Source organism: Mirounga angustirostris, unplaced genomic scaffold, assembly GCF_029215605.1.
Source record: "Mirounga angustirostris isolate CCGP_5_RB_7025 unplaced genomic scaffold, mMirAng1.0.hap1 SCAF_1, whole genome shotgun sequence".
NCBI lineage: Eukaryota > Metazoa > Chordata > Mammalia > Carnivora > Phocidae > Mirounga > Mirounga angustirostris.
The window spans coordinates 205,154,275-205,166,486 of record NW_026991709.1 but is presented as its reverse complement, the minus strand read 5'-3'; the positions used below and the strand labels follow the sequence as shown (position 1 = coordinate 205,166,486).

Genomic DNA, 12,212 nt, shown 5'->3' with positions numbered 1-12,212 from the left:
GGGTGGGGAGAATGCAGGGCAGAAATGGGAAGTGACTGCTGATGGGTATGGGGTTTTATGTGGGGGTGATGAAAATGTTTTGGACCTAGATAGAGCTGGTGGTTACACAACATCATAAATATACTAAATGCCTCTGAATTGTGTGCTTTAACATCATTAATTTTATTTATGAGAATTTCATCTCGAAAGAAAGAAAGAAAGAAAGAAAGAAAGAAAGAAAGAAAGAAAGAAAGAAAGAAAGAAAGAAAGAAAAAGGAGCAGCACCTGGGGCTCAGTTGGTTAAGCATCTGACTCTTGGTTTCAGCTCAGGTCAAGATCTCAGGGTCCTGGGATCCAGCCCCATGTCGGGCTCCATGCTCAGCAGGGAATCTGCTTGAGGATTCTCTCTGTCCCTCCCCCCACTCGTGTGCTCTCTCTCTCTCTCAAATAAATAAATAAATCTTTAAAAAAGGAAAGGAAACAAATAAAATGATCACAGCATGTGATTACCATCCATTCCTTCATCGCATGTGTACTGAGAACCTACTATATGCCATGAGCTGTGCTAGGCACTTGAGAGCAAGGTTCCTTCTAGGAGAGGTGGGGGGAGATCAAAAATTAAAAGGAAACAAATGGATAAGAGACTTCCAGGTAGTAATGAGTGCTGTGAAGAAACTATATGAAGGAACTGTAAGACTAAAAGAGCTACTTTTGAGTAAGTAGTCAAGGAATACCTGTCTAAGAGGTGAGACCTCCTTGAGGGATACCAAGTATCCAGCCAGGCAAAAATCTTACGGGAAAGAGATCTGAGCAAAAGATAATAGCAAATGCAAAGGTCCTGGGGTAGGAACTAGCATGATGTGTTAGAGGAATTCAAAGATACCCAGGGAAGCTGGAGCACAGTGAGTGGGCCTGGGGGTGGGAGGTAGAAGATGAGTTCGTTCAGGGTAGTGAGAAAAGCCAGATCATGCAGAGACTTGTGAGTAAAGAGTTTGGATTTTGTTCTAAGTACAGTGGGATTCACTGAAGTGTTTTAAGTAAGAAAAGGATGTGCTCTAGTTTAAAGCATAGTGCTGGCTGTGGTGTGGAGAATGAATTGGAGGAGGCAAGGGGACAGGTATAGGCAGAGAAACCATGTAAATGAGACATGATGATGGGAGCAAGAATAAGAATGTTGGTTGTTGGGACACCTGGGTGGCTCAGCCAGTTGAGTGTCTGACTCTTGATTTCAGCTCAGGTCATGATCTCAGTGTTGTGAGTTCAAGCCACAGGTCTGGCTCCACACTCAGTGCCAAGTCTGCTTGAGCTTCTCTCTCTCACTCTCCATATGCCCCTCCCCATGCTCACACACACTCTCTCTCTCGCTCTCCATATGCCCCTCCCCATGCTCACACACACTCTCTCTCTCGCTCTCTGTCTCTCTAAATAAATAAATAAAATCTTTGAAAAAAATAATGGTGGTAGCAATGGAGAAAAGGATGATCATATTGGGGATAAATTTTGAAAGTAGGGCTGGCACATCTTGTTAATGGGTTGGCTGCAGCCATGAAAAATTAAGGAAGCTTCTAACTTTTTAACATAAGCAACTGGGGTGGATGGTGGGCCAACTATCAAGTCAAGCAATACTAGTGGAGGAAAAGATCTGGGAGATTAATCAAAAGTTTGGTTTTGCGCCTGTTGAGTTTGAGGTGCCTACCAAATGCTCAAGTAAAAATGCCACGGCTAGAAAGAAACAAATAAGGTGATGTGATGGAGACTTATGGGAGAGGGGTGGAGAGCAGTCCTCTCTTTATTCTTCCTCAGACTCCAGCCTCCTTCCTATGTTGAAGAAAATCCACATCAGATGAGTCTCAGTAGGAAATAAAGTTCTCCTTCCTGCCATAGAAACAGGAAGTTGAGACATGACTCACTTTCCCAGCTTCCCTTGCAGCTAGGGCATGGCCGTGTGACACAGGTTCAACCAGTTAGACGCAGCCAGCTCAGACTAGAAAGGCAAAGAAGCAGGTGCCACAGAGAGCCGACCCCGTGGGTGGCTGCAGTGGCAGCCTCCAAGGCGGACAGCGCAGCTGAGCTTCTACGATAGTAGCCGTGATGTTTTCAAGAGCCAGTCTTGTCTTTATTTTTGTCTTTATTTTTTGGCTGTGATTCTCACCGTGAGGCCATCTTTTCTGTTTCTGTGGTTTGCACAAACAAATCCTGAGTGATGGGAAAGAAGAGTTGGGCTTAGAGATAGTACTAACGAAAGAGCCTTTTGACATAGTGATATTTAAGTTGGGTTCTGAAGACTGGAGAAGAGCCAGCCATGGAAAGGACCTGGGAAGGAGTATGCCACCCAAAAGGAACGATGAATGCAAGCCTCTGAGGTGGGAAAAAGCTTAGTGTGGTCCAAGAGCTGGAAGAAGGCCTGTGTGGCTGGGGGTAAGAAGCAACAGAAAGAGATGTGCTCAATGAGGTCGGCTTCCTCAAGGAGCCAAGATTCCAAGCCACCGTGGCCAAGTTCCAAAGCAAAGACCCGGTTCCCCTCCCCCACCCATGGAACTCCTTCTGCGCTGTTGCCACCGTTGTCATGGTGATAGGCACTGCAGTGCGTTTCACTCACTGTTCAGGCCAGGAAGGAGTTGGCGCGTCTTTGGGAGTCCCTGCCCCTCCCCGTGGAGGCCCCGGGCCAGGCCGAGACAGCAAGCAGGGACAATGCCCGTGTTGATACCCCCAGCTGAGCGCAGCCAGGACACCCGCATAGGGGCTCCAGCATGGCGCGAGGCAGCCAAGGCCATCACGCAGAAGGCGCACCACCTGACCGACCGCTGCGGGCAGGAGGCGGTGACCATGTGGCAACCCAAGGACAGCGTGAGGGACCCACACGTGGCGCGCCATCTCTGCCGCGCTGCCTACGTTCTGCCCTGGCGTTTCCGCGTGGAGATGCTCAAGGGCGGTGGCACCTTGGAGAAGCCGCCGCCGGGCGAGGGCGTCACGCTGTGGAAGGGCAAGACGAAGCCCCCCGCCTGGCACGCCCTCCTGCCGCTGCCCATGCACCGCGATGCGCTGGCCCTGCAGACTGCCGAGGTGGTGCACGCGCACGCGCGCGGAGCGCGCCTCACCGCCGCCCGCTTGTGCCGCGCGCAGCACCAGATCAATGGACAGCTGCGGCTGCTGCTTCGCCAGCGGGAGGCTACGGACCGCAGGCTCAGCGAGGTGCGCAAAGGCCTGCTCATCAACCAGCAGAGTCGCAAGCTTCGGGGCTACCGGCCCAAGTCTGAGAAGGTGGGACCATCCTCCCTGCCCTCTCAGAGACCGAGGCCTCAGCTCCCGGACGCTCGGCCTCGGAAAACCCCTCCCGGTAGAGAGAACACCCACCTCCACCCCAGGCCCCAGCTCCCATCGAGTGAGGGCACAAGAAGATGAGCACGCTCCCAAGAGGAGGTGCCTCGATTCCGCGCCCAGAGGGTGAGACCCTCCCGAGGGGATGAGATCCTCAGGCCCCTTGCCCCAAAGGCAGTGTCTATTCCAGTCCCCCAACCAAGGAGAGAAAGTGGGACTCTGAATAATCAGACTAGATGAAATTCTTCCCAAAGGGCAACCACAGCCCTCAGCCCAGGTATGAAATGACCCACCCAGCCCCCAGGCCCAGAAAGTGAGACCCTCCCTAAGACCCTCAATGCCCCAATCCCAGTGAAAACACACCCAAAGCCCCCCGCTGAGGAGAGTGGGTGATGTCCTTGTCCCAACCAATGAAACTCTCCTCAAAATGTTTGTTGTTGTTGTTGTTTTTTAAGATTTTATTTGAGAGAGAGAGAGCAAGCAGGGGGACAGAGAGGGACAAGCAGACTGCACAGAGCACGGAGCCCAATGTGGGGCTCAATCCCAGGACCTTGAGATCATGACCTGAGCTGAAATCAAGAGTCAGCACTTAACCTACTGAGCCACCCTGGCACCCCTCCTCAAAATGTTTTTTTAAACCCCAAGTCCTCCCCCACAGCCCCAGAAAGTGAGAACCCTCCCCAGGCCTCATCTGGGGAGAAAAGAACAGGTCCCACCTACGAGTTGAGACCCTCAGACTCCAAGTCCCTGCACCTGAGAACTAAGTCCCCAGCCAGAGAAAAGAGTGAGACTCCTAGTCTCAGCCCTGGTGAAATCCTCCCCCTAAAGTGAAACTGCAAACCATCACCCCAAAAGTGGGGAACATTTTAGCTTCTCTAAGGAGAAATGAAACCCCCACACACCAGGTGGGATTCCTACTCCCAGCCCCCAAATCCAGATAGTAAGAACCCAAAAAGGCAACACCTCATCATCCCTATGATGAGTCCCCTGTACTTCTGGCCAGGGAGGGAGGATAAGACCATCACCAAGGAAGGGGGGACCCCCAGCCCCAGAGTGAGAACGACCTTCCCCCAAGTTAAATCACCTTCATCCCATCTCACTGGACTCCTACCTATGAAACAGAGAAGCCCCAGCCCCATTCTCTAAAGGATAAGACCTCCCCCCCAGTGAGAGCCCCCTCAGAGTAAGGTCCCCAAAGGGTGAGAGCACCCCCAACTCCATTCTCCAAACCCAAAGTTTATGACATTAACAAGCCCTCTACTATACACTGGAAGGAGAAATCTCCCTCCAACCCCCTCTGGAAGGTGTGAGAGATTCTCTCCTTGTTTTCTAGGTCTCTGACAAAGCTGACTGTATGCTTACCTGGGAGAAGGAGGAGCTAAAGAGCATGAAGAGGAAGATGGAAAAAGATATGGAAAAATCAGAGGCTCTGCTCAAGGTTGAGAATACCTAGGGCCAAGTTAGGAGGGGCGGAGGTGGATCCGAATGGGTGAACTGCTCTAACCTTGGGGACTGTAGCCACAGCAAACCCTCAAACCACACCCCTGTCCATCCTGCCCTGACACTCACTGTATTTCCACTTTGTGCAGTGGGAAAACCGAGGCTCTGAGAGATGGAGTTGAGCCCCAAAATAATAACGAACACCCCTTCTGTGCCAAGCCCTGTGTAGTCACTGGGTTAACTTCTTAAAACTCTCCTGTGAAACAGAAACTATGATCCCCTCATTAGAGATGGGGAAACTGAGACTCAGAGAGACACAGACTCACCCAAGGCACAGGGCTAGTCAATGGCAGGGCTGTGGCTTCAGCTCAGGCATCTTTTTGTTTTCCATCTTTACCGAGGTATAACTGACCATTTAAAATTGTATATATTTAACACAACTTGATGATTTGATATATGTATACATTGTGAAATAATCACCATAATCAAAGTAATTAACATATCCATCACATCACATAGTTACCTTTATGTGTGTGTGGAGAGAACACTTAAGATCCAAACTCTTAGCAAATTTCAGTTATAAAATACAATACTGTTATCTATAGTCACATTGTTCTACATTAGATCTCCAGAACTTAATCATTGGTGCACAACTAAAACTTTGTGCCCCTTGACCAACATCTTACCATTTCTCCCTCCCCTGCCCCAGGCCCTGGCAACCACCATTCTACACTCTGGTGCTCTGGATTTGCCTATTTTAGGTTCCAAATATAAGTGAGATCTTTCTGCATCTGGCTTATTTCACTTAGCATAATAAAGAATCTCCAGGCTCATCTATGTTGTCACAAATGGCAAGGTGTCCTTTTTTAAGGCTGAACAATATTCCATTATATATATTTTATTGTATATGTTTTACATTATATATTACATATCATATATTCTTATTCTATATTATTAATATAATACATAATATATCATTACATAATAATTAATATAACACATATATTATCTATTATTATATAATTTATAGTCATATATCATATTATATATTAATATATTCTATAACAATATATTATATGCTTTATACTGTATATTATAACATATGTACTATATAATGTATTCTATATATACTAATATATATTATATACTGCAATATAATACATAATATATAACATGTATTAATATATAATGCATATGATATATTAAGTATCTTTTTAATACATATTATAATTATATTTTATATATTATATATTCCATTACAATATATTTTATATATAAATATAATATAATTATATATTATATAATTATATACTTTATTATTATAAATTTTATATGGTTTCTATGATATAAAATATTATATAAAATATAATTTCTATATATATTATATATAAATATACAATATATTGTATAAAATAGTACATATTATAATAATATATTATTTATTATATATAACTATTTTATAATATGTTAAGATATCAGTGTTTTGATTATTAATACATTAATATTTTAATAGCATATATATCACATTTTCTTTATCCACTCACCTGTCAAAAGACACTTCTATTGTTTCCATGTCTTGGCTATTGTGGATAATGCTGAAATGAACATGGAGTGCAGATATCTCTTTGAGACCCTGATCTTTTTTGGATATGTACCAGGAAGTGCCAGAACTACCTTATGATTCAGGTCAGGTCTTGAGCCTAGCTCTTTACACTGTGATATGTGCTCAATCTTTGTCAGCTCCAGCCAGAGATGGTCTGTCACTACATCCTTCACTCTTACAACAAGAATTTCTTTATGAGGGCACTAATGGAGATGAGAGAGCAGCCAGGTTTGATGGAGCCTTTGGAACTGGTTAAAGTTAGCTGGTACCCTGTGTGTGCTTTTGACTCATCTATTTGACAAATACTAATCCAGTACCCTGGTGTCTGGGCACCATGCTTAGCATTAGGGACAAAGAGTGAAGAGGACAGAGCTGGCCTTGCCCTCACAGACTTCACATTATAAGGACATTCAAGTAAGAGACAGATCAGGGTAGTGGGTGAGGATGGGGGAGGAAATTTAGGAGCTGGCACACCACTGTCCGTGGTTCAGAACCTTCCTTGTGCTCATCCCACCAAACCCCCAGGCCACCAGTCATATTCCTTTAAATCTGGTGAGTCCTGAAAAATCCTTCAAGAAAGTCTGAAACAGACAGGGGAGAAGACCCTGAGGGTGGCCCCAGTAGGGAAGGGTTTGCAAGAGAGAAAGGGGAATGGAGAGATGGGGAAAAAACAGACATAGATGGAAACTGAGAATGGCCACTGGAGAAAAATGCTTACAACCAACAGATGTGTTTCAGCTTGAGATCGTGAATGCAAATTGGCACTCAGAACTTTCCCAGGGATCTTACCATGTGTCTCTAGAAGGCTTGTTGTCCCACTGGGTAAGTTATTTCATACTTTCTCTTCCTTCAAACCTCTCCAGCTCTCTGCTTTCCTCATTCTCAGTGAATGACCCCAATGCATGGAAGCCACTGAAGGGAACCTCTCTTATTATTCCCTGCCAATGTTATAATTCCATCTACCTCTGCACCCACCTTCTCCCCATTCTCCTGCATCACTAATATTTCCATCTTTATTGGATTATCCTCACCAGTGAACAATAGAAAATTATTCTCTAATGGGTACAGATCTGTTTGGGATGATGAAAAAGTTCTGGAAATGGATAGTGGTGGTGGTTGCACAACATTAATACCCCTGAACTCTACACTTAAAATTGTTAAAATGGCAAATTTTGTTATGTCTATTTTATCACCAAAAACAACCCCTCTGGATCCCATGCTCCCCTCCAGATAATCTCCATTTCTCTGATCCTCCCACTAGCCCATCTTCTCTGCACATATTGACCCCATCACTTCTTTTGGGCAGGAACGGGATCAGTTTTCCCCACTGCATTCCCCATTCCCTGATACATTGCCCAGCACACAGGAGGGGCTTGATGAATATTTGAATGAATGAATGAATGAATGAATGAATGAATGAATGAATGAATGACTTTTTTAAATCTACTTTTACTCAAATGGATGAACCCCAAAGAGATTATATTCAGCAGAAGAAGCTAGACATAGGATACACACTGTGTGATTCCATTTATATGAAGTTCTAGATGTCAAAAGCATTTTCTTGAAGAGCCAGGTAGTAAATATTTTAGGCTTTGTGCAAGATGCAGTCTCTGTTACAATTGCTCAATTAGGCCAGTGTAGCACAAAAGAGCCAGAGAAATATGCACATGAATGAGCATGGCGGTATTCCAGTAAAGCTTTAGTTACAAAAAGAGGCAGCCAGTCCATAGGCTGTAGTTTATGGACACCTTAAAGTACAGGCAAAACTAATCTGCAAGGCGGCTTAGTAGGGAGGAGGGAAGGGGCACCAGGGATATTTTTGGGGTGATGGAAATATCCTATATTTTGATGAAGGTGGTATTTATATATGGATATATATATATTTATAAGCTGTCCATATATATTATGCATTTATATATTATGTATTTGTAATATATTTATAATACATAATATATAAATGCATAATGTATTATAAATACATAATAAATACATAAAATACACAATATATACAATATATAAATATATAATATATATCCATATATAAATACATAATAAATATATATACATTTATATATGGATATATATACACACACAAAAGACTTGTTTTAATATATGGATATATATATATGGATTTATATGGATATATATACAAAAGATTTGTTTTAATATAACTTTCAAATAACTGCAAGTATCAAAGAAATGCAATATGCTTCATTTTATAATGGTGGAAGTAGGGTTTGGATGGGAGTAGGAGTTCAGATGAGATAGATGTTGGTGGGGGAGACACTCTGAGGACAGCAGAGGGCTCCTGATACTAACAAGAGCAGAGGAGGAGAGACCCTGAGGCTAGGGGAAGGGATCAGCCCTGAATGCAGCTGAGGAGCAAAGGACTGGTACAGGAAGACTACTGGTGTAGGTTCAGGCTACACGTCTCCTCTTTACAGGTGGAACAGTTGAAGGGAGGTGGGGTTTTCTTGCAACACCGGAGCAAAGCCAGGCACAGAATGCAAAAGAAAATGACACCCAGAACAAGGAAGCTACCACCCGTCCCTTCTGCTCCTCCCCTCTCCACCCAGGAATCATTGAAGGCTTCTGGACAGGGGGAGCGGTGTGGGAAGTGTCTGAGCTTCCACCTAGAAATCAATTCTTTCTGCCAGGAACCAGAACTGGACAGGGTCAGTTTGGAGGTGGAAACGTTTTGCAGCCAGCAGCAGAGTAATCGCTTCCAGCCACCTCTCCCAATCTCCCCACTCACACTCTGCCTTCTTCTCTGCCCCTCTCTGCTTCCTTGCCCCCAGGCCCTGGCGTCCTGCCACGACACTCTGGCCTTCTGCTGTAAGGAGAGGCTCCAAGCTGTGGACTTAATGAACCAGCCACTGGATAAGGTTCTGGAGCAGGCTGGCCGCCACTCCTGGGTGAACCTCTCCCGCGTCCCTTCCCCGCGCACTCAGGGCCAGAAAACGCCTCCCCCAGACCCTGTGGGCACTTATACCCCAGGTAAGCCCCCACAGAAAGGAGCCCACTATTGTAGGTACTCTTGGGTGCCCACTTGGCCTCCACTTCTCAGCCACTGCCTTCCCTGGGGAATTCCACCCCCTCCCCCCAGACCAAGTGAGAGGGCTGAGAGCCCATCTCCACTGAGGCCACGTTCTTAATTAGCTCTTTCCCTTGCACACTCCTGCTTCCCACACTCCTGCGGGCAAGCACTCCTTCAGTCAATCTGGGACACTACTTATACCAACTCCACCAACAGCCTCTCCCCTGGACTTGCTCCAAGTCCTTCAATAAACCCCCTCGCCCAGGGGCCAACACAACCTGAGAATAGAGAGGGAGACTCAGACAGCCAGGATCGGGAAAAGGAGGCCCTGGGTCTCCACGCGTGACCCCACCCCGCCCGCAGAGTGCGCCACGGCGCTGTACGAAGCCAAGCGACTGTTGATGGAGTCCAAGGACACCTTGCTAGAAATGACAAAGAACGAGGAGGACGTCCGGGAGCAACAACAAGAGATAAGCGATCGCGTGTGCGCCTCGCTGGCGCAGAAGATGCGTGAGACCTTGGAGCTGAAGGTGGGCGCGGCAGGGGCGACTCCTAGTTGGTGGCGGGAGGCTCGGGTGGACTAGAGCTGACTACGGAGATGGGGACGCGGCAGCAGAGGAGCCCGGAAGTCAGTGTGATCCCTCTGTGCTCCCACCCACCCAGGAAAGAATGAATATGACCTTAGGACTGATGAGGGGAACTATCCATCGGTGCACGAAATTCAACCAGGAAATGTACATCACCCGTGGCCTCATCAAGGTATGCTGTGGCGCAAGAGGGTGAGCGGGTGGGGCCAGGGTTGTCCGCCTAGCCTGGGCCTCACTGCTCAGCACACCGCACTCCGCCAGGGTCCTCTGTCAAAACGTCACCTGGAGACTCGAGAGAAACTGGATAGACCTCTGGTTCGAGTGTATCAGAGACACGTGGGCACCCAACTCCCCGAAGCCTCCCGCCTCGCCCAGGTATGCCCCTCGGTGGCCCCTTCCGCGCCTTCCCGTCCTCTCTAGTCCCAGCCCCATCCCGGTAACACCGCTTGCTCAAGCACACCTGACCCAGATCTGCCAGTCCTTCAACTCCCATCCAGAAGGAGGCCCTCCGGTACCCACACCTGTCTCAAAAAAGTCCCCTCAACCTCTACCCTCCTCACCCCCCTCATGATAAGGCCCTCTTTCAACCTAGCTCCTTCATGCACTCCTTGCCCAGATGCTCTCCCACATCCCAGGTCCTCCAGGTGCGTACCGCGCCCCCCCCCCACCCCCAGCCCCGCCTTGTCGCAGCTTCTCTTTCAAGCGCGTGTTGCCCCCAATCTCTGCGAGTCCCGCCTCTCCTCCTGTGCTCCCTCCCGTGCTCCCTCCTGTGCTCCTTCCCAGGCTGGGACCTTCCGCAAGCACACGTGGCCCAGGTGTGCCCCTCCCCTTCCGAGGTCCGCCCCTTCTTAAAGGTACGCTCTTTTCACACACACACACCTGGCCCAGGCGTGTTGGGCCGCCCCAGACAGTGCCCCGCGGCCCTTGCTCCGGCTCGCCCGGCCCGCAGCACGGTCCCGCCCCCTCCCCAGGGCACTGACAAGCTGCAGCGCCACATCTCGCACGTGGAAAAAAACCTGAAGGAGCTGCTCGCCACGCACAAGAACCTCACCGGGAGCCTCAACTGCAAGAAGATCGGGTATGAAGTGGACTACAATGTAGTGCGCCTGCGCCTTCGCCAGAGGCACCCGCACATGTGCTACGAGCAGGCGCAGCGCCTGGTCAAAGACTGGGACCCGCGCACGCCGCCGCGCGTCGAGTCGGATGCTGCCACAAAGTGACAGACTCGCCCCCTGCCCCAGCCTTCCGGCCCAGCTCTGGCTGGACCTGCTAAGCAGAGACTGACAGCTCAATGGCTCTCCCCCTCGCCTGACCTACCCTCCCTCGAAGCATCCTCTAGAAGAACTATAATTAAAAGCGACAATAATTACCATTCATTAGGCACCTACTGTATATCAATCACTTACCCTACAACACGTTATGGGCAGTGTATCCTGGGAGTTAACAGGCTGGACCTGGGCTCCAGGTTTCTGGGGTTCAAATCCCAGCTCCCCAGTTTCAACAGTGTAGCCTTGGGCAAGTCGCTGTCCCTCTCTGGCCGCAGTGTCTTCACCTGTAAAATGGAAAGTATTACAGCACCCACTTCAAAGGCTTGTCATAAGGATAGTGTGTAATGGTGCAGAATGGTGACTGCCCAATGTTAGACAGCTAGTAAGCAGAAGAGCTAAAATTTTAATCCCTGCATCTAAAGCCTGCACTTGGAGCAAAACTTGACGCTCCCCTCACTCCTCCCCTCTTAGGTGAATGCACGTTCCCAGCCCACTGGCTGCCGTTATTAACATTACACACACACACACACACACACACGAGTTATAGAACATAACTACCACAAATAACGAGAATCAACTGTATTCGCAAAGGTGTAGACAAGATAGAAAAAAAACCTCAATGGATAGCACAGTACCAAGGTGCTGGTAATTGTGGAGAGCCACCCTTGCCACTCCTAAATCTGAAAGGACAAGGTAGTCAAAAGCAGCCAGGCTTGCAGTGCTGCCGTGTGGATGCTGGGGGAATAAATGTCCCTACCCTCCTCTCTCCATTGGCCAGAGTTCCCTATTTGTTGAAGCCCAAGAGAAAGGGCACCTGTGTGTGCAGTTCATATATCCTTTAGGGCACAGAGCTGCCACCACCCTGTTGATTTTGAGCCTCTTGCAGATCCTTCCTGGGGCTGGAAATTGTTCTTTCCCCTGCATCGTTGTCCATTCATCAAGCCTCAAAACTTTGCATAGGAATGCAAGTACTCCTTTTG

At 47.8% G+C, this 12,212-nt stretch overlaps 1 protein-coding gene across 1 annotated transcript; it reads left to right on the top strand.

The window, feature by feature from the left end:
* The first annotated feature begins 2,670 nt into the window (after positions 1 to 2,670).
* Positions 2,671 to 11,184, top strand: TEKTL1 (tektin like 1). The gene is made up of 7 exons (XM_045862842.1): positions 2,671 to 3,240; positions 4,631 to 4,735; positions 9,139 to 9,337; positions 9,741 to 9,907; positions 10,041 to 10,136; positions 10,226 to 10,339; positions 10,936 to 11,184. The coding sequence occupies exons 1-7, from the start codon at positions 2,671 to 2,673 to the stop codon at positions 11,182 to 11,184; spliced, it is 1,500 nt and encodes a 499-aa protein (XP_045718798.1).
* Positions 11,185 to 12,212: the final 1,028 nt, after the last annotated feature.

Excerpts from the sequence above, each read along its gene's own strand:
- TEKTL1 (XM_045862842.1), top strand. The coding sequence starts at position 2,671 with ATGCCCGTGTTGATACCCCCAGCTGAGCGCAGCCAGGACACCCGCATA. Across the intron at positions 3,241-4,630 it reads ACCGGCCCAAGTCTGAGAAG|GTCTCTGACAAAGCTGACTG; the intron begins GTGGGACCATCC and ends CTTGTTTTCTAG. Across the intron at positions 10,340-10,935 it reads AAGCCTCCCGCCTCGCCCAG|GGCACTGACAAGCTGCAGCG; the intron begins GTATGCCCCTCG and ends CCCCCTCCCCAG.